Raw genomic sequence first — 27,769 nt, forward strand, 5'->3', positions numbered from 1 at the left:
GACAATCTAATAACGATTCTAATTATGCAGACAAGAGAACTTACCTCTTGATAGCCGTGGTGGCTGCACGTGTAGCCAATGCAAGCAAATCAGCTCCAACGTAACCAGGGGTCAACTTTGCCAACTCGTCGAAATCAATATTCTCCTCGATCTTCAGGTTCTTACAGATTATTTTTAGGATTTGGGCTCTGGCCTCCCTATCTGGGATACCCAAAGAGATTTCCTGATCGAACCGTCCGACACGACGCAAAGCAGGGTCGAGAGCATCCGGCCGATTTGTGGCGCCAATAACCAAAACACCATCGCCGCCTTCCAGCTTGGGTAAGTTATCCAGACTGCTAAGTAGTTGAGCCACAATACGACGTTCCATATCCTTCTGAGCATTGACTCGATTCGCCGAGATAGCATCGATTTCGTCAATGAACAGAACGCACGGCGAAAGAACCGCTGCCTGTTCGAAAACCTCTCGAATGCGTTCCTCTGATTCGCCGGAAACTCCAGCTACCAATTCTGTGGCAGGGATTTCTATGAGACCGATTTTCAATTGCTGAAAGTGCAGATATGGTTTATGAATAATGTGAGCCGCAAGAATTACCAAGAGTTAGACTTACCCCAGCGATAGCATGAGCGAGTAGTGTCTTTCCTGAACCGGGAGGACCATGCAAAAGGAATCCTCGTGGCGGAGGAAGACCCACGTGGCGATAAACTTCCGGATGCTTAACGTGAAGCAATAGTTCACACAAGTCACGCAAAATTTTATCCATGCCTCCAACATCTTCGAATGTGGTCTCGACAAATCGAGCACATACTTCTTTCTTGAAGCGCTTCGTACGTGGTGCTGCTGTAGGAGCACTGGAATCGGTCCTTCCGGCACCGGCACCTCGATTGCTTGCAGGTGGTGGTCGTGGTGTCGGCTGAGGCAACAATGGATTGGAACTGTTGCTTACTTCCGAAATCTGTGGCTGATCCAAACGGCGACGCTTGGCTTGGCTGGCAGGCAGCTGTTCAGCCGGTCGTCTTGGACCATTTGAGCTACCATTACTGGAATCGACCGCTTCGTCGCCGGATCGCGGCTTATCTGTACGAGTCACCTTCGTCACCGTAATGTGTTTGTTAGACGCGATTTGGGCTGAAATAATATTCATATTCAATGTTAAACATTAGTAAATTCAGTATCAGGGCTGGTAGTAACTGAGTGTTTTGTAAGTAGGAGCTTTAGAGATCTCGGCCTTGAAAAAAGAGGCCAAACAATAACTAAAAAGGAACCATAAAATAAAAACAATCCTAACAGGAACCAGGAGATAAGAGTTTGATTCCTCATAGAATCAGACAAGACATCTTTCTAAGAAAAAAGTCTCAAGATTTTTTTTTAAGAATTCCTCGTGACATTACACGTATTACTGTATGTATTTCACATGATCTTCTCTATAGCTTCTATTTGCACAGCAATCCCATGTTAGAAAATGGCAAACTGAGAAAAATACGATTGGAATGTGTACATTCTTCCTTAGCCTAGTGGTAACGTTTACGGCCACGAAGCAAAGCCATGTTGAAAGTGTCTGGGTTCAATTACCGGTCGGTCCAGGATCTTTTCGTAATGGAAATTTCATTAACTTCCCTAGACATAGAGTATCATCGAACCTGCCACGCAATACACTGTGTTATTCTGAATATCTAGAACTTTATGATGATTCCCAGGTCAAATTTATTGAGGAATTCCTGAAGGAGATTGATTAGTTTCCTCGAGGGGGTAACCGTGGATGAATTCTTGTAGGAATCCCCATGAAACGCAGGAATTCTTGTCTTGGAAAAATCGCTATGCATTTTTTTTTTCAAAACCATTTGAAACCTGGATTTTCATGGAAGAATTTCAGTAGCAATCTTTGAAAGATCCCCTAGACCAACAAATGGAGAAATCGGTTAAAGGATTAGTTAAAAAGAGTCAGTAGGAAATCCTAGGATAATCTTTGTAAAAAGTAAACTCTAAAGAAATGAGACATGTATCTAAAAAGAGACCTCCTATCAACCAACCCTGCGTTATCTATTGTATGCTTACTTTCAATGAGCCTCATGCTGTTGCTGGTCGTTGAAACTGCTTTATCTTTGTCGCGAGAATCCGCACCTTCATCGTCCTCGTCGCTGCTGATGTCGATCGCTTCTCCGTCACCTGCACCGCTTCCTGCAGCGCCACCGGAAGGTTTATTCTTATTGCTCATGTACATGTTGGTTAGCGCATCGTTCATATGGTTGGCATTTGCGCCACCTCCGGCACCGTCTTCCATGACTTCCAGATCGGAATTGGCGTCATCCTCGTTCTCGCTAGACGGATTGCTGTCTAGGCCATAGCTATGGAGAACCGTTTTGTAGGCCTGCTCCACCAGTAAACGGAATGGGACGGCTTTGCGACGGTTGTATTCGCGGTAGCGTTCCTGCAGTTCCCGGGCCATTACGCCGACATCGACGTACGTTTGGTGCACATTTTCCTCGAGATACTAGAATGGAGATGAGTTTCAGATTACGATACATAATAACAACTCTGTGCAATAACATCAAAAAGAACTCAGAATCAGTGAAAAAATTAAAGTAATCATTATTTCTTTCTTCTTGCAGAATAATGTGTAAAGTCTGTTTATTTTTGATTAAAACAAAAAAAAATGATGAAGTTTTTAATTGTCGAGTTGCTTGCATATGTCTATAGTATGCATCCAAATGTTCTCCTATACCGCAAAGATGTGGTCAGAAAAACTCTTGACTGCTGAAGAAGCCTCAGTCTGGTTCAGATTGCTAGAGATAATTTCTGAATGTCTGTATTGGCTAAATGCAACAGGAAGGAGGAAACCACATAAATTTTAACAATGTCCAAAGAACTTTGAACATGGGCTGTCTTTCGCTTTTAGAATTCTATAAACGTTTTCCAATGACTACACGCTGTGAACTAGACTATCGAAATGCATACACTTTGCCTTATGGAAGGTGGAACGGTTATTGCAATACGAACGTTTTATGTATCGTTTTAGCATCACCTCACATCAAGGCGTCGAAAGGCGCGTGGTGTACGCACGGGCCTATCGGTCGCAAGGTCACTGGTTCGATTCCAGGTTGCCGCTAAAACGTTTTTTGTCTTGAAATTTTGGTTTCATGAGGCAAAGCTATGATTTTCAACCCGATTTATTGTGGCGAATTTTCATAAATGGTTCCTATGTATTTCGATAGTCCATTTGCCTGTAATGTATTCTCAACATTTTACCCTAATTGTCATCTAGAGTTATTATGAACAAAGATTCTAAATGTTTTCCTCAACAACTGTTATTAAAATGCCTACAGAAAAACCTGAAAGAAATCGCTCATCAAGTATCCAATAAAATCTATTTTGGAATAACTAATCAATGATCACAAGATTATTTGAAAACATTTTCATTATCGTATTCCACCAATTTACGATGTCTATTAATCTATGTAGCCATACCTTATCGTTGAACAATAACTTTAAAATATGCGAGTTCTACTCATAAGTACGTTCCACATTACCTTTCTAAGCTCGCAATGTTCATCACCATTTTTATTCTGACTTATTTTCACTTTATTTTAACTCAAAATGTTAGGTACAAGTACCAGTGTTTGATCTGAATAAGCCGATCGAACCATATTCAGAGAGTGTAACAGTTCGTGAACCATAACAGTTCGTGGCATATCGCAATCGGAGAGCCCTATGAATGTAAACATTCACTCTCTCGTTTGGTACGTGGCGCGAGAGCGTTCAAGCAGCAACTTTCACAGACTACAACAGTATCGAGCCATACGAGTGATTTATGTATTGCATAAAATTGGTAATAACTTTCATATTTTCTGGTAATGCAGCCTATAACAACCTTATTATAAGCTATTGGATCATCAAACATCCCTTTGGTTGTAAACATTTCTGTTCTATGTTGAAAAATATTCGCCTCTGTTTCTTATTCAGAATGAGTGTGTCAGCGAATGTAACAAGTGGTTACACACAGTAATCGGCACCAAACAGTGGGTGGTGTGTGTCTGTCTTGTTTTTGTTTATGGCTCGTTATCTTCCACAAACGATAAATGTCATGCGTGTTGTACACTGAACGAAACCTCCGGTCGCACATTGAATGATTTGTAATTCACATGGTTATAAAACTTCATATTCCTCATTTTGAATGACTATGAAAGGATATGATGCATCCACTATTTATTGAACAAAAATCATCCAAATTAGAGATGAATATTAGAACATAATAGAATGAAATCTGCAGATAATCGAATGATGATAACACAAATGATTATCATGCAATTTATGACGGATTATTAGTTCTCCCATGCCCCATACCGAAAATCATTCAATAGGGTCCTAAAGCCTTGTACCAATTTTAGTGCCAAACGCTTAAGTTTAGGCCAAAAACACATGTTTACTCAATTTTTCAATGCTTTTCTTTTGTTTGAGTCCAAAAAACATTTTTTAGGTTTTGTCACACTCCTTGGCTTAAACTTAAATTTTGGGTGTATTTTGCTTTCCGTGTCCCTTCCGAAATGTCAGATAGGAACAACCCCAGTGTTAAAACTAAAAGCCCTGTGGTGTTTTTGACGATTGAGCGAACGTCAAACATGATCAAAAGTGTCAAGGTTCATTTATGGCTCCAATTTTTAAATTAAAGTTTAAATATGATATAGCCGTCATTTGAGCGGGAAAAATTGCTAAAATAGTTGCAGTAACATGCTCTTTCGTGTCATTAAATAAAAACAAGATTTCATTCAAAATTTTAGGACCCAATTGCTGTCTGATATATCAGATGAAAAGGGAATGCTCCTAAACGTCAAATTAATCTTGTAAATCTTAACGTAAACATTAAGGTAGCGGCAGCGTGGTTTGAAAAACATTGCTGCGTGGAAATTGCAGGTAATTTGACTTGGAATCTTATTTTATCCTCATTTCTGGTTTTCTTTTCAGACTTCTTAAGAGTGCCTACTAACCACAGGTCGCTAACATCCGAGTATTTAGGTTCCATGGTTCGTTCGTTACAAGACGGCATCTGTTCATGAAAACTGAAGGCGTAGAATAATGAGTTTAAATCCCATTTAAGAAATATAAAGCAATGTCAACAACGTTTTGTAGTGCTTAACTTTTGATTTGATTTATTTTTAATTAATAACTAACATGGAAAAGGGATTGTTTACATGCATGTATGATAATCATTCAATTAGAGGCATCTATTTGAAGGATAAAAATCATTCCAAGACTGGATGATTTTCATTCGGAGTGGTTTGTAAACAGATGATTTTCGCGAAGATGAAAATCATCTTGATTGTGTCTGAAAATAGGTATGGGGCTCGGATGAGTCAATAATCATTCATTTCGAGGCGGGGGAATTCGTTCAGTGTATGAATGCAGGCGGATAAATGGGATGAAATTATGGTTCGTGTGCAGGGCTGGAAAAGTTCGCATCACGAAGCAGCTCACGAGTGTATAGTGGTTTTCACGCCCGATGGTATGGGTGCCCTAGTGTAGATGTAGTTGTGAACCTTAGAGGAAAACAATATGCACTCTGTCTCGAAAAACACCCAGAATCCGTGTATAAATTTTTCAAATTGGGTAATATTTCCATATGCATTTTGATGAGTCTGGAAAGCGTGTGCAAGTTTCTTTGAGGAAAACATAAACAAACTGTGTATGACGAGCGTATGCTAGTCTTCGTGTGTTCAAATGTCACTAAGCTCTATACCAACGCATGACAAACATCACAGACTCGCGAACTGGCTAGGTGTGAGTAAGTCCGCACCCGCCTGCTCGGGAGAACATGTCAAAAGAAGTAGCAACAAGCTCGGGACCGTTTACTCGCGAGTAACCGAGCAAGGTGTGATTTATTATGGTTTTGACAGACAAATTAATTGCATAACCATCAAGTCGACAGTAAACTTCTAGTTTGTAGTCAAAAACCCTTGGAAATCATAAATTTTGGAGGGGAAGCAGCTTTTTCCCAAAAACAAAATTTGACTCTGAACAGCTCCGAACACGTTCGTGAATCACTTTTAGCTTCGGTTACTCGGGAGCACGACGGATGCGAGTAAACCAGCACTCTGGCGCTCGGGAGCGTTTGATTTTGTTTTTGTTCCAGTTCAGCAGAAATGTTCGCCACTTTCCATCACTGCTCGTGTGTCAATGATCGTTAAATTTTCCAAAGCCTGATCAGTACCTTATAATCAACTGAAAATACAGTTAACTCACCCAGACTCGATATTGAAGGGACCATCGAGTTAGGGAGGTATCGAATTACAGAACACAAATCCAGTGCAACTGCGATCCAAGGGACCATTGAGTTAGCCATGAAAACCAACTTTTACTATGGTTCTCTAACTCGATATCGAGATACGGAATATCGAATAAAGGAGAGTTAACTGTAGTTTTCAATGTGTTGCCAAAATCGGGAAGAAAATGTTGAAAACGGGTGTTGCTAAAATCGAGATAGCATTGAACCTTAGACATGAATTTTTTACAATCCTGAGATTTGCCAAAATAATGTGTCGAAATCTTACCACAATAAGACAGATTTCTTACAAAATTTTGAGCACAATTCTCTCTAAAATTATTGACATGTTTTTCACATTAAACTTAAAAAAAAACTCACAGTATGTAGAAAAACAAATTCTCACATAATACTAGCCATTATCAAAACAAACTACATATTTCAAAATCCTGGGCAGGGTTGGTGCCAAATATGGCTTTGATAGAATTCTGAACGGGATGTTTGAGACAGCTAACACATTCCAGGACAGAATTTAAAAATGAATATTGGGCGAAATTCAGATGGAGTCTTAGGCATAAACATTGCTCGCAGATTCCTGTCCCAGACACTTACTTAATCCGGAGAAGAATTTGCTCAGCCTCTGAGATACTATCCAGGAATTCCATGATTGAATATTCAAATAATACGAGGCAAAACTCTAATAGAACCCCATGCAAATTTCTGATAGAATTTCATGTAGCATTTTCAAGATGAAAATAACTATTAACGTTTTACGAATTTTCTAAACCAGTTTTGCTCAAACTCGAAGCGATGTTCGTGAAAATCTACCTCTGCACTGCATAGAAAACTGTCTGGAATAACGTGAAGTGATTTTCATGGAGTTTTTTTCTTGTATTTGGACAAACAAGCTACATAATTCTAAACTTTCAAAAATTGCTGATAATTGAATGATGGGTTCCTAACCCTTAATTTGAACATAATGTTTATGAAGTTTATCACAGGATTTTTCTAACAATGCTGGGCTACATTCTAAAAAAAATCCTCAGCACAATTCTTAAGTACCGTAATCCGGGGAATCATTGATCAGCGGGGTAACATTGATCGAAATGACTCATCTCGTAAAAAGTTCTTATCATCATTTATTGATGAAACATTTTCAAATCATGAATGGTGCTTCTTTTTCTTCATATTCATGAGCTAATGGAAATAAAGATTTTTGCAAAAAATGCGTTTACCTTATGCGTGATTTGTCAACTTTTCAAAACAATGATTCCAATGGTTAAGGATGACACTGCCAAAGATTCATGTCTCACATAAGTTCTGCAAACGATATGAACAAAGAAAATGCGGTGCTTACTAAAAATGGCATCGCCAAGAACGATTCCGTTGTCAAAACTTTTATAAGTATGCTCAATTAGGCAACATTAAGGTGAAGATAAATCGAAGCCAAACCTCAAATTTTCAAGAGCACGAATCTGGAAGTTTAGCTTCGATTCATCTTCACCTTAACGAATTACTGTTACGAATGTAGAATTCCCTCAGGCAATTGTCTACCTTTAGGCGTATTCCGTGGTTCAAAGTGTTTTTAATTTTAAAACAACTCTATAAGTAAATGACTTGTAAGCGTTTGGCCTTCATATTCGGCTTCAGGGACCATGTTTAAGTGAGTAACGACATTTTCAATATTACCGAACGTTGTTTACATAAGTGATCAATGTTACCCCATATCAGGCAAATCAAAAAGTTGCTCAAAACATTACTAAACAAGCTTAAATCTTTCAAAAAAAAAAAAAAAAATACAGTATATAGTTACGATCTATGGGTGGCAGTACTTGTTAAAAATATGCCGGCAGATAGAGATATGGTGAGGGATAAGTGTGGTATATTGGACTAGCAAGATTGTGGGGCTTGGGGATGCTACAAAGGTCATTAGCCAAATACTTCAGTTTACCGTAGCGTAGCTGTAGTATAATTGGTAATGCGTCCGTGTACAGAATGGAAATTGTGGGTTCAAGTCCCGCCGGCTACATAATCTTTTAGCACAATGTTACCACAATTACACTTAATTTGGCAAACATATCCCTATCTGCCGATATTGAATACCTTTCCCCTAACAGTTAAAAATAACAAAATTGGCAACATTTACATTTTTAAACGAAATATTGAAAAAATATAAAAAAAAAAAAATATCAATGTTACCCCGGATTACGGTACTTGCGCATAATTTAGGCATTTAACATAGCTCAAATATTAACTTTTGTTAAGTTCTACAAAAATGTTGGAATTACTAGCAGCTCAAGTATTCTTGAGGCACATAACAATATAATTGCAGATATTTGGCCTGCGCTTTAGAAAGGTGCTCTAAACCAAATAAGTTTATTTTTATTATTTAGGGGTGATCGGGGCAATATGGGCCGCCTAAGGAAAACGTCATGGAATGCATAGAAAAACAGCAAAAATTATGGTTTAAGTGCAAGTGACTTGTATTTTAAAATGTTATCTTCCATGTTACGTCGACAATTATTGTTAACATCATCTTGAAAATTATTTTAGGAACTTATTGGAAAACCATGTTTTTCTACGTGGTCACCAACCATATGGGGCATTATGAGCCACCCTACGGGGCAGTATGAACCACCCCATTCAATCGAATGATTTTTATTTAAAACAGTATAGAGAAGAGTTAGTGGTGAAGAGTACATTATTGGAAAGGAATTTTTATTAGCATTTCTTGAAATTATTTATTCTAGCGGCTTATTTTTTAAAGATGCATGATACATAGTAAACAGACCATGTTATACTAGTGCTAAATTGCGATACTTGGTTCAACATATTTTCTAGCAAAGTGTTCCACTTGTAATGGTGCATAAAGGTGACTACGCAGTAAAAACATAATCTGGTATATTTAGACAATGCATTGTTATGTTCAAAACATCGCTTGTTTTGCTTAAATCTAGGTGGCTCATTTTGCCCCTCCCCTTCATCTTGAAAATAATATATTGTTTTTCATTAATTTTGTTTACGAACAAATATAATTTCGTTCACGTTCGAGTGTTCATTATGATCAGAAGTTTCAATGGATTGGTAAAATTTACCAGAGTTATGAATATAATTGTCTTATAGGCTTAATTAAAAACTGCAAAAATTCATGACAAAGGACAAATTTGTACATTTTTGTAAATATGGTAAATTATGTATTTTGGACAGGCTAAGGATATGTCTGGAAACGGCGATTGATTAACCCTTTCTTTCCCACAGCTTTGTTCGACAATTTAACTATCAAAATGGCGTTTCTGAAAAAAGTGCTTGAACAAAAGTTGTTCCAAATAAGCTATATTATTCAAATTCACAATAAAAAAATTTGATTGTTTTTCAATAGTGAGTTGATTGTTTTTCAATAATTTGACCCTTAGGTCACTTATTTTGATGTTTGATGAGACAAATGAGCGTATAAATTTATTCCAATCATTATTAAGCTACTCGTACCAATTCGGTTTAGCTAGCGTTCGTTGAAAATCGGTGGATCACCTGTGCTACCATGGGAAAGAGAGGGTTAACTGCAGTATATACTAATATTTTATTACCTAATGTTACTTACATGCTTAATGTCCCATTGTACTTTGAGTTTCTGGGGAGCAAAAGCTTGTAAACTGTAGTATTAGCTTCCAAAATAGCGTTTTTTGGCGACCTGTCTGTTATACATTTCGGACACCAAATATAGATTTTGGACACCCTCATGTGAATATAATTTGGACAGGGGCGTTATCTCAATATCCATGCAATGGTTTCTTAAAAAAACGATCATATCATAAAATGTTAGGAGTTTACATGTTACTTATGCATTTTTTCGCTTATCGGATGTGTATATTAGTGATAATCAATAATTTCATGTAATGCAAGCAAATATTATCAGATCCACGGAAAACGCCTGCAAGTATGCATGCATGTAACATTCCAGTGAGTTTCATCAGATGGCTAAATTATATCAACTGAACAAAAACCATAATATATTTTGGACACCATCTGATTTATGCCTTATATACTCATGTTAAGATTTTAGATGAGCCAAGCTTAAATTTTAGACATATTTTATCATGTTGCCACTTTTAAACTTTTTATGAATGCCAATTCTGAGCGCTATTATTGCATTTAATGTATGTTCATGAAATGCACATCCTCTTGCATCCGTAGGTTTCACAGATGTTCTGTTGAAACAATTTACAATTTTGATATTTATGAAGCCAATTTGTAATTGTTATGGGAATGGTCATCATTAATAAGCAGCATAGTGTATTAATACAGTAATACCTCGATATAACGTAACCTCGATATAACGTAACCTCTTTATAACGTAACTCGATATAACGTAATTTTTACCTCGATATAGCGTAACTTTTTTTTTTGACCCCATTTATTTTTACAATTTTTATCAAAAACATGGTTTATGAACTGCTATAAACATTTTTCAGGATTCAAATACCAACCAATACTAAATCAAAGCAATTCAAGCGTTTACCACAGACAAACAGACGTAACACTTATAACAAATAGCGATCAAAATCATAGTCGAGAGAGCATGTACGCCCAATGCTAAAATTGATGTGTTTGGCCGGTAGACCAACAGATGGCGGTAGTGTGTAAACGTCAAACACGAACAAAAACTTTGCGAGCGCTGCCGATGGTGGACTGACCACCTACAATATATTTGAATCGACCGTTAAAAAGGTGGTCGATGGACAACGGTAAGAGTGTGACGTCTGTTTGTCTGTGCGTTTACTATCACTAAATACAGTCATAAATCGATATCGAAATTTCTCGACGGATTCTGAGGATACCTCCAGATATTCCGACAATAATTGCTCTATGGGCTTATCTTAAACTGTCCTGGTATTCATGTATAAACTTAACACCTATTCTTAAAATAATTCCGACAGGGATATTCCAGAAATTCTACAAGTTGACCCTCCAGATATTCATGTGTTATTTCTCCAGGATACAAAGTGGATTCAACTATGCATTCTACAAACAATTCCACATATACCTTATACTTTTCCGGAGTCTAGAAATTTATAAATTATTTCAGCATTTTTTCATGAATTCTTCCAGCGGCCTTTTTAAAGAACAATCCAGTTATAATTCTTGGAATGCTCAACAAATTATTCAAAAAACCGTACAGGTATTCGTAAAAAAAACCTGAAGAACAATTTTCTTGGCATTTCTCCACCAATTTAATTATGATTTTCTGCAGAACTTTTTACAAATATTTATGCAGAAACCATTCAATATACTACTTTAGGTTCTTCAAGGATTCTATGTGAAATGAAATCTTTCATTGATTCCAACACGAATTTCTAAAGAAAGATTCCAATGATTTCATTGGATTCTTCAAGTAATTCTTGAAGTCTAAAAATTTTTCTATGGTTTTTTTTATTACAAAAATATATTCAGGGATTCCAAAAACTGAGCATCCTCCTCCGGAGATCCTCCAGAAATCTCTCCTAAAATACTACCGAAAATTCACGACGTATTCGTTCAGAAACTTTCACATGAAAAATTACTCGAAGATAGTTCTTGTTTTTGACAGTTTTCTAGTGATTTCTTCATGAATTCTAAAAAAAAACATTTTTCAAATAATTCTTGGGACATTCATTCTAAAATTCTGTCCAGAAATTACAAAAAAAATTGCTTTAAGAGTTTTACCACGAGTTCCACATAACAAAATTCTTGAAATTACATAACTGCTTGCTAGAAATGTTCATGGATTGCTCAACATTAACATTTTTAAAGATTTCTGAAAGATCTCATTTATGAATTTATTGTATAGTTTCTCCGAGTGTTCAAGGATTCCTCCAAAGTTTTTTCCTGATTACATTTCATTAGGGAATACTGAAATAAAAAGGTAAAAGTAAAAATAAAACAAAAAGAAAAATATAAGAACATTTCATACGGAAATTTTTTTTAAAAAACTATGTGAGATAATCTGAAAATGCCTGCTCAATAATACCAATGTAATGTAATGTAATATAATATCAATGTAAGACCCATTTTCTCACCAAACAATACATGATGAACGAAATTCAGAAAAAAAAATTTGCTTTGATATAACGTAACGAAAATAAAAATCGAGTTACGTTATATCGAGTTATTACTGTAATGCAATACATGATTTACATTTCGTACATATATTCCTCACCATCTCATTGAAAATGAGCATACAACGACTAGCCTGTCCAAATTATATGCATGTCCAAGTTATATACGTTACCCTATCTTGAGTGTTTAAACGAATATTCTTACGGTTTTTATTGTGGTGGCTATTTGAAGCATCCTTTAGCAGATCATAATGACACTAGACATTATGTTATGACAACACTGTTTTTGAGGTCAAAACCGAGGTGGCACATATTGCCCCGTATGTTCATATTGCTCCCATTGCCCCTATCTTTATTTGAGTAGCTTTTCGCCCTTGGCGAGCTCGCCACTTCGAAATAAGTTTGTAAAAACTGTTTGTTTAGATAGAAATTTTTATTTGAGAGATTTGCAGCCCGAGGTTGCCTAATCTTTTGAAACTAAGCCTTACATATAGAATCAAGTAGCTTTACTACACTCCTTTACTCGATATACCGTATGTCGATATCGAGTTAAGGAACCATAGTAAAATTTGGTTTTAATGGCTACCTCGATGATCCCTTGGATCGCATTTGCACTGCTTTTGCTGCCGTGAATCGCAAGTCAGTCCCATCTGTAAAAAGTAGGCATTGAGAAAATGGGCTGTGAAGTTTCCAAACTCGTTTTCCATACGAATATTCAAAAAATTCCTGAGAATTGGAACATGTTCAAATCTTAATGCAACTTTCACAATTTGCTTTTTGCTACGATATCTTTCCGAGAAAAATATAAAGATGATCAAAACACGATTCATTTTTGTGTTACACTGTGCGGAAATTTGTAGTGGGACTGATATGCGGTTACTTTTCATTATGGGACAATTTGACTTGCTTTTTTTTCCTATTTTTTCCGAACAAATCATATAATCTCATTAGTGCAGCTGAAAGAGTATTGAAAGATATGTTGAAAACAGAGTTCAACTCAATTTTGACGAAGATGCAGATGGGACTGACTTGCGATTCACGGCAGTTTTTGTTCTGTAACTCGATACCTCCTTCACTTGATGGTCCCTTCAATACCAAATCAAAATCGAGTTATGGAAAGTTGACTGTATATTTATTCAATTTATCGTCGATTAGGCAATTAATGATGTATTAGAAACTCTTATAAATGCAGCATTGTTTCCAAGAATAACCGAATGTATTGTGTTATAATTCTTCAGTAAATGAAGAAAGTCTTCAATACAATGCTACAATATTGATTCAAAACTTCTTGTCAAATCTCGCACAATTTAGAATAACGCCTTAAAAGCCGTTGATAACCAAGTGTGTAGCCTATTGTTACTGAGCATATAAATGAATTAACACGTTATTTGCGATTAAGAGCAGATAGGAATCTTTTATATCCTAGTGATGATGATTTAGATGCTATTCATTGCTTATCAACAATGAGCTACACACTTGATCACTAATGGCGTTTAGGGAGTTATCCTAAATTCTCACAAAAAATGAATTTAGAAAAGTTTTAAAAAAAATACCACTGACAGATGATTTACAAAAATCGAATCATCGCGAATGGAAGTTGTTTGTTTCAAATCATAGATACTTAAGAATAATCAAACATAAAAGGCAAAATTTATAAATTTAGAGCTCAAATCTGTTCGTTCGAAACGATTTTCCCGGTGATGATCTGAAGCTCTCGGTTTTCCTGGTGCATTCAAATTCCTGTCATTTTCCCGCTTTTCCCTGTTCGATGGCCACCCTGATATCCCTTCCGAAGCCAGAAAAATAACATGCAAAATTCCTAACCTAAAAACAAAAACAGACTCCATTTTGGCTCTTGGTGAACCAGCTTTCGAAGCCCTCCCACTCTTACCTGCTTAACTCGAGGAATAATCATCGGATCGTACAATCCACCGGTAGGTTTCTTCTGCAGCATCTTTTCCTCCTTAAGATTTCCACTTAGGACCAACCTTTATCCACAAATTCAATCGAAAACGCACGGAAATTGGACACTTTTTCGGAAGCGTCTGCCAACCAGCACCGATGTGAAAGCCAAGCAACTTTTTGACAGCTTCTCCCGACCGACGTTGTCCTATATAGCGGTCTCTTTCGCACAGCCGGCTTGCCGTTTGTCAAAATGTTAATCCGCGCGGCGATTGTCACCTCTAGCGCTGTGTTGGTGTCTCACTTGCACTGGGAAGCAAACAAAATCGTACCACCAGCGGGAGCAGAAGTTGCGTTCCGGATTTTATCGATAATTTGAAAACGATTTTTCACAAACCAAACATGTACGATTCGGCGACACTTTCGACGCAAATGATTCGCAAAACGTTCCAGATCAAAATTAATCCTCTAAACCAGCAATGAAAGCGCGTTGGCAATCCGAAAATTCACTCCGCGTTGGACTTAGACCGCGAACAACACCGCGTAAATTCTATGTAAAAATGACGGACGGCAGAAAACTCTGCTGAAAGTGAGATAAAATCGACCGCCAGTAACACACGCACACATTTACAATAATTTGTGTTTTTGCGGTGATGTACCTACTGGCAGCAACCCTGCGAGCACAATATCGATATTGTTGACATATATCCACTTTGGTGCGCCTGTCTATCAGTAATTTGTCTTTGCTTTCAAAAAGTAAATACCCAACAACAACAGTCCGCTATTTTCTCCATCCATTTTAGATACGGGAATTTTTTTAGCTGACGCAACAAGAATTCAGAAATATATCTAATAATCTATTGATTTCAATAATATTTTAGTGTTTAACTAGTGCATTGAAATAAGCAAATCATCTAAATACGGTAAGTGCATTAGAAATATAAGCGTTAAAGTAACCCTGGTTCATTGTATGTTCTGGATTATGAGCTCGGATGATTTTAGCTCATTAATGAATAATTTGAATCACATTTGCAGTGTACGTCACAAAATCAATAAAATTGATTTTGATTGGATCATAAAAAAAATGATTATTACTAAAGCTTCTAATGATCAAAGCTGAAAACGATACTTTGTAAAAGAAAGATCTGTAATATATATCAAATCATATTATCTGTTAGGGTATATTGTATTTTCGACAGCTTCGTTCTTTTCGTGATGGTTTGCGAATTTAATGGGTTCAAAATGAACATCAATATTTTAAACATAACATTGCTCCTTACTGTTGTATTTAAGACGTTTTGCCCTGCACAATCCGCCTTCCAAGACAAAGAGAGGAAAGCTGCAGAAAATATAAAAGTTCCCCTACATGCTATCATTGAAGCTATATCTCTATCTCAAAGACTGCTATTTATGTTTACCTATCGCTATTTAATTTAATTTGAAGGTTTACGTGAAATGCATTTGTAAATATTGGTTAACTTCTTTTGCTTTGTGGAGGCATCTGCTTCATGCATATGCCTGGATTCGATTCTGCAAACGACTCAAAATTGAAAAGTATTACTATCTGGTTGGGCACTTAAGGTGAAACATTTCGGAATCCAAAGATGGCCGTCACAATGGCCGACTTGTGCCCCTACTCACGTTTTCAAAGGCACAAAACTGGAGAAATAGTTGGCAAACCTCTCTGATCTTCTTATTTTAAGCTTTCGGCTAGTGCACAAAGCCAAAATAAAAAGTTCACTGTTGTTGGATGCTTTCTTCGCGAGATTTGTGCCTTTGAAGTTTCAGTGCAATCTAAGAAGTTGATTCCAAACTGTTTCACCTTAAGGACAACACCATCATCAACATTAATCTCCTTTTCCCGGTCACCTTAGATAGCCACTTAGTGTCGGTAGCGATTGTTTCAATTGGCTAAGAATTAACACTACGGACATGGTGTATGGCAGTTTCATGCGTACCTAGGAGTGAATGGTTAGGGGGGTCTAAATAAATTCTAATCGTTAACGAGGCTATGGAGTACCATGGCGCCCTCTGCAGTATTGTGCCCTTCCTTGATAAATATATTGTAGGGAAAGTGTATCAGTTATGGCCATAGTGTTTTAGCATCAAGACATATCTTAAATGTTTTCAAAATTTGAAGACATTAAAGTTATCACGTATGGCGAAATAGGGAACCACTATGTCCACAACTGGTACACCTACCCTAATTTAGTTTTTGCAATTTCTCATCATAATAGGCTGGTTTTCATCACGAAAATCTGTCATGAAACGGCCTACTTTCCTGCACTGAAGTATGCAATGCGGGAATAGTTTTTACGCAACTGAAACCAGTGCTGTAATGATTCATTACGCAACGCTTTTGCATTACGCAACTGTTTTGAGTTGCTTAACCCGTATAGGCCTGAGTGAAAGCAAAAATGCTAAAGCCCTAACCGCTCAGCCAATACTTAACGGATTCAAATATGTTTTTGTCAGTAAACTGGCACACATATCTAGTTTCTAAAAGTGACCAGAGGAACTCGGGAATGTTCATGTGACCGGAGTTATTCCGGTGCGTCACTGGGTCAGGTCGGTTAAAAAGGGTGGTGTGCTTTTTGTGACCCTGGAGGTAAGCAAATTAAAAGTCACATATAATTCCCGGAATCGGCTATAATGTGGCCACTATATTGCGGCGCTTATATTAAATCCACATCCAGCGGCGGCGGTAACGCGCAGAAGATATGCGCGCATTTCAAACGCAACGTCAAAATTCAAGTAGGCTTGGATTTTTTCGTCCTTCAAGGACACAAATGTTTCAAATTTGCTAAATCTGAAACATTTGGTAATTTTCATTATCACTACGACAGTATATCGACATTTTCAGATAATCGCATTACGTGGATTTATCTTGCAGAGCACAATATCATAAAGTTTTAAAAGAAACGCAGTACCGAGAAACGATTGAATTGGTTAACCATGTGTCTTGGATGTAATTGACCCTAAAAATGATCATTTTCGGGTCCCTGGGACGCCCTAAATTTACTACAAAGTTCCCAATTTGTATCTTAACATCTGATCCAAACTTATGGGAACGTATTTTAGAGAATTATTATGTTTGATCTCTAGTTTTCGAGATTTGAATGGCTTAGCATCCTTCAAAACTGCAGCCGGGTCTTCACGGTATTACGTCCTAGTAGACCCATCTGGTACATTCTAAATGCTGCAAACTTCTTCAATTATAATGTTGAATATCAGATCTTAATGATTAATGCAAATCAGAATGAATGTCATTGCAAATAAACAAGGATAACTTGGCATGTCCCATAAAATAGCCCTTTTTCACCCGACTTGACCCAGAGACTCACCGGAATAACTCCGGCCACAGGAACATTCCCAAGTTCCTCTGGCCACTTTAAGAAATTAAATATGTGTGCCAGTATACTGACAAAAAAATATTTGAATCCGTTAAGTATTGGCTGAGCGATGAGGGTTTTAGCATTTTTGCTTTCACTCAGGCCTATACTGCCCATAAAGGCATAACTGTCCCATATGGAATTAGTAGGCATTGAGAAAATAGCGCTCAAAGTTTGAAGTTTGCATTATCGTACAAATGTTTAAAATTTTCTAGTAATTTGTTAAATGCCATATTCATTTAGCTCAACCTCATAGAATACCGTTTTGACTCATATTCCGAACACTTAAGGCCACCAGTGACTTCCAAAGCATCTAAAGAGCACAGACAAACAGACGTAACACTTAGAACCAGGGTTCTGAATTTTCGTATCAATGATGCGAAATCTACGATTTTTCGCACGTAAGGAGAATGCTTTTTTCGCTTCCTCACGTGAATATCTTTTATCGCTCACACTAATTTTCCCTGGAGCTACGCTGGTGGATAACCGAAAATCACTCCACTCCGGGGATAATATATTTTTCACTCCATCATATTTTCGCTCACCAACTGCTCCCGAGAATTATCACTATGTGGATAAACAAAAACTAGTGCCGGCGACGGGATTCGAACCTAGAACATTGCTAAAAACAACCGCGATGCGTGCACGCTAACCATGCTACCACACCAACTTGACGAAAGGAGTGGTTAATTTGGTGCATAAAAGCAACTGCTGCTCGTGGCTATGGATACAGGAAAAATTCTCCATGGATCGGAGAAAGAGAGAACAAACTTCTCACAGCTGCGGAAATGTGCAATTATCTATTTTCGCTTTGTTTTGTGGACGGATAAAATCGCAAGGCAGCTGATCGTTGAATATTGCTGTGAGGGATAAATCCATTATCGTGAGAGTGAGTGAGAATTCGGAAGCCTGCTTAGAACAAATCGCGATCAAAATCATAGTCGTGAGAACATGTACGCCCAATGCTAAAATCGGTGTGTTTGGCCGATGGGCCAACAGGTGGCGCTAGTGTGTAAACGTCAAACGCGAACAAAAACGATGCGAGCGCTGCGGGTGGTGGATTAACCACCTACAATATATTTGAATTGACCGTTAAAAAGGTGGTCGACGGAGAATGATGAGAGTGTGACGTCTGTTTGTCTGTGTAAAGAGCATAAATTGGCTGATATTTGTGGAAATTTAAATTTCTTCGCAAAGTCTAACCGTTAGCTGTTTGGTGTACTGATAAAAATGTTAATTTAAACTTGTTTAGTATTGTTTTTACGTAAAATAATTGAACTACATTTTTACTCAAATGCCGAATACTGCGTTCATTCTGTCTCATATTCCGAACACCTTGACTGAAATTCCGAACAGCACGAATAAATCGTATTGAAATGAATAATTACATAAAAAAAATCATCTGAGCTAGTTCTACTAGTCTCGAACTAGAGAACCATCACTACTCCCGAGGTATAAATTATATTGGAAGACGTTTAAATTGAATTGCAATTGACTGCCATTTCCTGGTTATTTGATGACATATTTCAGCGAAACATTTCAACCTTGTCGCCATACAAAAACCGAGTGTTCGGAATATAAGTCTGTTCGGAATTTGAGACAAAACGGTACTCATTTTGCTAATATTAATTAGTAAAAAATATAAAGTCGAACTCGGGAATGGAAAGAGACAGTTATGCCTTTATTTTTTTAATATGGGACTGCACTAACTTCATATTTTTCCACAACATTTTCAAACAAAGTGTAAAAATTTTCATATGCGTGATGAAGTGTGTGTTAAAACATTAATGTTGCGATGGAAAAAGGTGTTGGTTCGAAAATCAATATGGGACAGTTATGCTTTTATGGGCAGTATACGGGTTAATGGATCATAACACAACATTTTTCCAGAAATTGTAAAATAATGGTGAATGCATTCCGATTTAATATCTGATACTCTCAAGTGGTCTCCTAAGAAATTGCAAAAAAATGTTGTACGTAACTCGTCGCAGACCTCAATTTTTTGATTGGCCGCCCGTGGATGCTACTCCAGTATCACCAGATCAGCTACACTTACACAAGGAACCAACCGAATGACTGCTTGGGACTAACAGGCATCCTCAATGTATAAGTGCTGGTGATCTTCTATTTTTAGGTAATAATGGTGCCTGCCACGTCAGAATGCAGACCAATAGATCGTTGCACGCCTGACCTAACCTCGAAACTCCATATAAAAAAATGTCAACAATTCCAGCAGTGAATGTCAACTCCATATAAAAAAAAATCTAAACAATTCCAGCAGTGAGTGTCAAAGAGCAAGACAGTCAATTGAGCGTTATGAAAGAGGGACAGAGAAGGAGAATTTTTCGTGACGTCACCATGCACTCTTCTATGTGGGAAAGGGGAGGAAATGATGTTGCTTTATACTGGTCCACTGTAGACCGTGGAGTCCGACTGCACCTACACTGAACGAAATCCCCCGTCTGGATTTGAATGATTATTGACTCATCTGAGCCCCATACCTATTTTCAGACACAATCAAGACAATACCCAAGTAACCACAAGCATTATAACATTGCACGTATTCTACTGCATATCAACAACATTGATGCAACATTGCTTTTATTTAGCAAATTTCAAGAGCTGTCAAGCAATAAAGCATTAATCCTGCATTGCAAATGTATTGATGCACTAATATCACTTTATGAATTGCACTGCTGCCCTTATAATACTTTATAAATTGCTTGATTGCTTTATCGACGTTCTTGCATTAGTTCAACTGTAAAAGTGCCCATTTCCACTTTAAGACTACTTTAAAGGTAGTCTTACGGCAATGCAGCTGCATTATATATGCAATGATATAATGCTCCATGGTTACTTGGGTATTCATCTTCGCGAAAATCATCTGTTTACAAATCACTCCGAATGAAAATCATCCAGTTTTGGAATGATTTTTATCCTGCTAATAGATGCCTCTAATCGAATGATTATCAAAAATACATGTAAAGAATCCTTTTTCCATAATTGTTATTAATTTGAAAAAATCAAATCAAAAATTGAGCAGTACAAAACGTTGTTGACATTGCTTTTATTTCTTTAATGTGATTTAAACGCATTATTCTACGTCTTCAGGAACAGATGCCATGCTGTAACGAACATAATTGTGTGATGCATGGCTCTATCACAGATAACAGATGTTCAAGTCCGATTACAAAACTGTGTAAGACAATAAACGGTCATTTTATATGGCAACACAAGATCCCATAGCGATGTGAGTGGTCAATATGAAACATTTCAAGATACCTATATTCACCACTGATTGACGCAATTCATTGTGTGGCGGCGCTAGTGATTGGAAGGAGTTTCTGTTTGAATATTTACACAGGATTTCAGCAAATTTTTGTTCTAGCATAAACATCTGTTATCTGTGGCTCTATGGAACCTAAAATTTAGTATTTAATACTCGGATGTTAGCGACCTGCGTGGTTAGTAAGCACCCTTAGGATGTCTGAAAAAACCGTAAATGAGGATAAAATAAGATTCCAAGTGAAATTACCAGTAATTTCCACGCAGCAATGTTTTTCAAACCACGCTGCCGCTAGCATGTTAACGTTAAGATTAACATGATTGTTTTGACGTTTAGGAGCATTCCCTTTTCATCTGATATATCAGACAGTAATTGAATGATTTTAGGTATGGGACATGGGAGAAGTAATAATCCGTCATAAGTTGCATGTTAATCATTTCTGTTATCATTATTCGATTATCTGCATAATTTCATTCCATTATGTGCTAATATCAATCTCTAATTTGGATGATTTTTGCTCAATAAACAGTGGATGCAGCATATTCTTTCATAGTCATTCAAAATGAGGAATGTTTAGTTTAGTTTTATAACCATGTGAATTACAAATCATTCAATGTGCGACCGAAGCTTTCGTTCAGTGCACGCCAGTTCATGCGGGAGTGTATGGATTGCACTGAACGAAAGCTCCGGGTGCTTACTAATTACGCAGGTCGCTAACATCCGAGTATTAAATACTAAATTTTAGGCTCCATAAAGCCATGCATCACACAATTATGTTCGTTACAGTATGGCATCTGTTCCTGAAGACTGCAGACGTAGAATAATGCGTTTAAATCACATTAAAGAAATAAAAGCTTAACATTGACAACGTTTTGTAGTGCTTAATTTTTAATTTGATTTTTTCAAGTTTATAATAATTATGGAAAAGGGATTCTTTACATGTATGTTTGATAATCATTCGATTAGAGGCATCTATAAGAAGGATAAAAATCATTCCAAGACTGGATGATTTTCATTCGGAGTGATTTGTAAACAGATGATTATCGCGAAGATGAATATCGTCTTGATTGTGTCTGAAAATAGGTATGGGGCTCGGATGAGTCAATAATCATTCAATTCCAGACGGGGGATTTCGTTCAGTGTGGGGGAAAGATATGCATGCTGTAAAACGTTTGACTTTTACTGTGCGCCCTGTTTTCAAGTTGCCTGTGAGAGAGAACGAAACAGCACCAACACACGGCGCACAGCAAAAGCCAAAAGAACAAAAGAATTTATGGGTACGTACAGAAGCTCATGGCAGAGAGGTTTGCTTTTGTGGACTGCTTATGTATCAGGCGTAAGAACGGCGTGCGCGTGGAAGAATGGAAGCGTTAGGGAAACGATTTCTTGTCTGTCGCTGGTTCTAGCGTTTGCTATGAACGAATAATTTGAGTGTATACAACTACAAAGTACGAGGATTGAACCTATGACCTTCTGCTTATGAAGCAGAAGCGGTAGCCATCAGACCACCAACCCCGTCTTGTTCGAAAGGTTTTTTCATGCATACCAAAATTGTAGTAAACTTTGTGGATTTTGTTTTTGAGTAGATGCTACATGTAGTAAAGTTCAACGCTTTTTATTCATACCGCCCAATGTTTATTCTTCGAAAAAAAAAACGTCTATGAGTTTTAGAGAAGGGTCCTGATCAGCCTATGACGCAACTTAGTTGCGATGCTCTCACAAGAGCGCTGGACGGCACTGACATGACGTCCATCTTCCGGATACAATGGTCTTCTTTGTCAACTGCTGGTCAACTCTCCGGATCCTCGTTGTCAACTGCTTTGTATCCTTGATATCCAATTATTTTTGTACTCTAGGGCCAAATCCTCAATGGGACGGCACAAAACGCTCGCGGAGTGCTTGGTGTTTCGAAGGCAATTGCGATTGAATTGACAGCACCCGAGCGAAAAGAAACATGCCACCCGTTTTTAGGGAATCCAGAGAACAATTTTCTTGAGAGAAAAAAATCACGCTCTTTACTTTAATTACAGGAAGGTTTTGAAATCATTCTCATTTTTTACTGAACACACATTATACATCGCTCTTATGAACTGAAAGGCTCAGCTATGTTGTAAAACCATTCCTTAGAAACTACTTATTTGTAAATAAGCATAAGCATTGATGACCGTACAATTCGTAGTTGCTACTCCGTGATTGACCAGAATAATCGAAGTTGCACAAGGAACCAAGAGATGTAGCTTGGGAGTAATTCCTTAGAAGCTACTTATTTGTATTATCATAACTAACGTAGCTAACGTAACGCAAGAGGGGGTGTGAGTGGGCTCTGCGTTACATTCATTATTAACTTTTGGGCTTATGATAATGTGGAAATTAAGGTGAAGATGAACCGAAGGGTTTAATTTTTCAGGAGCGCAGATCGACAGAGCCGGATGACCATTCCACAATGGTCGGAAAAAGTGAAGTTTGGCCAAAACTATTTTTATCGCCTTAATCGATGAAATATGTAATCTCAATATGTTATTTGGCGTTTTTGTGGTTTCAGAAGGGGTTATTCACAAATTACGTAACTTTGAAAAAGAGATTTTTTTAAATTAAAATTTTTATCAAACTGGGCTGAAAGCACAAAGTTTGTTTAAATTTGAACGAGTTTGATCAAAATGTGTATGAATAGTGGTTAAATATATTTGAAATAAACTTTGTATGAAAAATATCGTCGAAATATATGTAAAATCTCGAAAACTTATTCAAACAGTCTCAAGTCAAAAAAGTGAATAAACTTACTTTATTGATCCTACGTGTTTCGCAGGCGAAGTTCCACATGTTCCACTCCTACCCATTTAGATTTTTCACTTTTAGAATGTTTAATTTCCGGATTTACAAAACGACGAAAGTAAGATTTTCAACTTTCGCAACCTAACCACTACTTTCGCCGCCCCGCTGTATAGAGAGACAAAGTGACTTAACCGCGAATCAAAACAAAACACTACTTGAGCCGATTTTACACTGGTAGAAAAATGTCGAAAGTAACTGTATGAAACGGCTTATCATTTTGTTATAATTATTTTTGTTGAAAATAATATAAACTACCTAGTTTTTGAACGCGATCTGATTGTATGCAAAATTTGAGCGATGTACACGGCGAAAAAATGTTAAAAAGGGGATTCATTTTAAAACAGTTTTAGAAGACAGGTTGTGATTCTTCTCAATTAGTTTTCTCAAAACCGTATGGAAGTTACTTACGTCGATTTGAAAAAGTAATCGAGAAATATTGAATTATTCAAATAGCCCTAACTTGCAAATCAGCAAATTTCTGCAAAAAATTTAAAGGTTTTTTGTAAGATCTATGGATGCTTTTTGATGTGCAATATTCGAAATGCGGCGACATGACGCGACAAGAGTTGTTTTTCATGTTCAAAATCTTCAAAATTATTAAAGTGTAATATTGAATAGTATTAAAACCTTAACCATATATTTTTTTCATCCTTATGCTCGATTAAAGTGTTGAACCATAAGCTTTCAGATAGTGGGTAACTTTGGGGAAATATTGCATTCCTAAATCACAAATTTTGAGCTTTATTTTATTGTCACATTTTTCAATTTTTTGACTTCTGCCGGTTTGCCGTCATAAAAGTCATATAAATTTAAATTTTAGTTCAATTTCAATAAAAGATCATGAAGTATATTTTAAAATTAAAAAAATCATGAAAATCTCAAAAAAGTTTTTGGTAGTTTTGGCCGCTCCTTTATATGGAGCCCGACCATTGTGCATTCGGGCTGAGAACTAGATCGATTGGTCACTCGCTGGTGGCCACTCGATCGCGTTTACGGCGTGAGTGTTTGTCAGGTTCTCTTGATTTGGGCTTTTGATGGGCTGAGGTTTGGCTTCGGGCCATCTTAACCTCAATTAGACTATAAATACTTAAGGCTACAAAAAATCATGTAGTTTACATGACTTTGTAGGAATTTATACCGCAAGGTTTGTTCTAATTTCTGTAACTACGAATCACAATGAACATTGAATCAACAGACCATTATTTAATTTGTTGCGAGTTGCGAAATAAAAAAAAATTGCTTTACTACTTGTTTCGTTGCATGAGTAGATTTTTTTTCATTTAACAAATTTCATGATGCTATTCTAAGTTTATTTTTCAAATTATACAAATTTGATCAGTTGTTTTCACAGTTTTCTTGAAAAATAATATTTATTTGTATGTGTTCAAAATACTATATCAACATTCAACTACTTTCTTCGTAGGTGGTAAAATGATCAATATAATTGTTTAACCTACTAATTCATTACATTTTGCATAATTATGTGCATTATTGTGTCAAGTCCATTCCATTTACCTATTACCCAACATCATCCTATTTTCCATATCCCATAGCGTTTGTGTGTTCAGCATAGACTATTCAGCCATTACACCTCCTATCATCGGCTTTGGATCGACTTGCGCTCTTATTGCCCCACCAAACGCTGCAAAATGAAAATGAAAACAAAAATATTGCAGAGAAGTTCACAATTTCTCGTGGCATTCCTAACCCTCAATGATAATGCTAATGAGATAAAATCAGTCAACTGGGTAACAAGTTTGAATCACATATTTCATGTGTCATTTGACTGCTTTTGCTTCATTTTGTACATTGGTACATTTACTCTAACGTATGTTTAAATCTTGTTCCCCATCGAAGTTACGCTATCAATTGACGCACCCTCATAATATATCTTTACAGATTGACGCACCATGGCCGAAGTACCGTATCAAACCATGGAGAATGCATCTCAAGTGCCGAAAACGACCCAATTGGACCCGGAGAGCCAGGTGGAAATTCGTGGAATGTCGTTCTCTGAGGAATCCATCCGCAAAGCTTTCATTCGGAAAGTGTATCTCATTCTAACGGTTGGTAGATGGTCAACGGGTTTGGCAAAAAAATCTATGATGAATGTAAAATATTGTTTCAGGTGCAATTGGCTATCACTATGGCGTTTATTTCGTTGTTTATGTACCATGCACCGGCTAGGATTTGGACTATGCAGAACCCATGGGTCGGAACAATTGCCTTCGTGACCATGTTCGCGGTTCTTATCATAATGGCTTGTTGTGGAGAAATGAGACGAAAGACTCCTCATAATTTCATATTTTTGGCCATGTTCACCGCGGCCCAAGGACTGATGCTTGGAATCGTGGCTACTGCATACGATTCCAATGAGGTAATGTATTACACTGAACTAGAAGAAAACTCGACTAACGTGTTATCTAATGTACTTTCAGGTTCTCATGGCAGTTGGCATTACATGTGCTATTTGTGTTGGATTGACCCTATTCTCGTTCCAGACCAAATGGGATTTCACCGTAATGGGGGGCTTCCTTTTCGTGGGTTTGTTGGTTGTTTTCATTTTTGGAATTATTGTGGCATTTTTCCCTGGAAGTGCCGCTAGCTCGGTTTACTCGGCATGTGGAGCACTACTGTTCTCGTTGTATCTAATTTACGATACGCAGCTAATGATTGGAGGCAATCATAAATATTCGATAAGCCCTGAAGAGTACATCTTTGCTGCACTTAATCTCTATCTGGATATTATTAATATTTTCCTGTTTATTTTGAGAAGATAAATTGATATCTCATTAGTATGCCTGAATACATTACAGTAGTCATTTGCTAAGTTCACGTCTCTGCTATGGAACACCATACGATTGGTAACCATACAAATTATGTACCAAGCGTTAAAACAACCTTGAATATTTCTCGCATAACTTGTGATCTCGCCCTAAAAGCCATTGGTAACCGATTGTGTAGCTCCTTGTTTCTAAGCAAGTGAATGGCTAGGATGAAAACTATCACCACTGGGAGATAGAGGAGGACGTTCTCTTCATCGTAGCATTGTTGAATAACGTGTAAATCCATTTGTTTGGTCGGTAACAACAAGCTACACACTCGGTTACCAATGGCTTTTAGGGCGAGATCACAGGTTATGTGAGATTTTTCCTGGGTTCCTATATAGTTCAACACAAAAATCTTTTTCAAATGCATTCCAATTACAAAATTTTAAATTCAGTGAAAGGATATTATAATGTCGAAAAACATGTTCTTTAATTAGAACTGTATTTCTGACAGTCGGCATGAGTCAGTTGAATGTTAAATTTTCAAGGTTAGTTTAAAGTAAGAAAAGTGCAATTACTACCACACTACGTGACATCAGAATGTTTTTAAGGGCACATAAATATTTTAGATGATACAAATAAGTGGTCAATCTCAATTTTAAACACAGAATTCTGTGATTCTATTGAACTTTTAAATTTCTCTCTTTATTTGGGCCGCAAAACGAGCGAATGATTGTTTCAATACACTAGTCCCAAGTAGAGGCATCCAAAGTTTGAAAAACGTCTTTTCAATCGCATCTTTGCACACGTTACACATAGTTTTGGTTACATATTTGAAAAATAAAATTGATGGTCCATAGAACAGAATAGTGGAGACAACACTGGACATGAGCATGTGACTATCAACTCTAACTAATATTAAGTGATATTTATCTACTGTAAAATTATACTTTCACAAGCATCGTGAATTGGCCTGAGATTTTTGGTATCGAGTATGGTATCATTTAGTTTCCATTTTAAATCACAACGAGAAAATTATTGAAAATTTACGGCGTCATTAAAGTTTGCAAAAAATGTGTTTTACGCCAAAATAGGAACAAGTCATAGAAGCAGTTCATCTAAGAAAATCGGACAATATAAAATCAGAGCATCGATGTCTTCAATGTATTCACAAATTGGAATCTTTAGAGCAGTAGAAAAACAAGATACGGAGAAAAGTTCATTTTGTTTCATTTGGTGATGA

General features: G+C 37.0%; 2 protein-coding genes across 2 annotated transcripts in view; one reads left to right on the forward strand and one right to left on the reverse strand.

The window, feature by feature from the left end:
• Window positions 1–14,823, reverse strand: part of LOC5563554 (nuclear valosin-containing protein-like) — a 17,335-nt gene extending 2,512 nt beyond the window's left edge. The window contains exons 1-4 of the mRNA XM_021843396.1: window positions 14,238–14,823; window positions 2,057–2,492; window positions 612–1,129; window positions 45–547 (exon numbers count right to left, since the gene is read on the reverse strand). Coding sequence (XP_021699088.1) covers window positions 45–547; window positions 612–1,129; window positions 2,057–2,492; window positions 14,238–14,300 — 1,520 coding nt within the window. The 5' untranslated portion in view covers window positions 14,301–14,823. The remainder of the gene's footprint in view (window positions 1–44; window positions 548–611; window positions 1,130–2,056; window positions 2,493–14,237) is intronic.
• Window positions 14,824–14,987: 164 nt separating this feature from the next.
• LOC5563585 (protein lifeguard 1) lies at window positions 14,988–27,743 on the forward strand. Its single transcript, XM_001647803.2, has 4 exons — window positions 14,988–15,171; window positions 25,658–25,824; window positions 25,887–26,135; window positions 26,197–27,743. The coding sequence occupies exons 2-4, from the start codon at window positions 25,669–25,671 to the stop codon at window positions 26,536–26,538; spliced, it is 747 nt and encodes a 248-aa protein (XP_001647853.1). The 5' UTR covers window positions 14,988–15,171; window positions 25,658–25,668; the 3' UTR covers window positions 26,539–27,743.
• The last annotated feature ends 26 nt before the right edge of the window (window positions 27,744–27,769 follow it).

Source organism: Aedes aegypti, chromosome 2 (genome assembly GCF_002204515.2).
Source record: "Aedes aegypti strain LVP_AGWG chromosome 2, AaegL5.0 Primary Assembly, whole genome shotgun sequence".
In the NCBI taxonomy this organism is placed as follows: domain Eukaryota; kingdom Metazoa; phylum Arthropoda; class Insecta; order Diptera; family Culicidae; genus Aedes; species Aedes aegypti.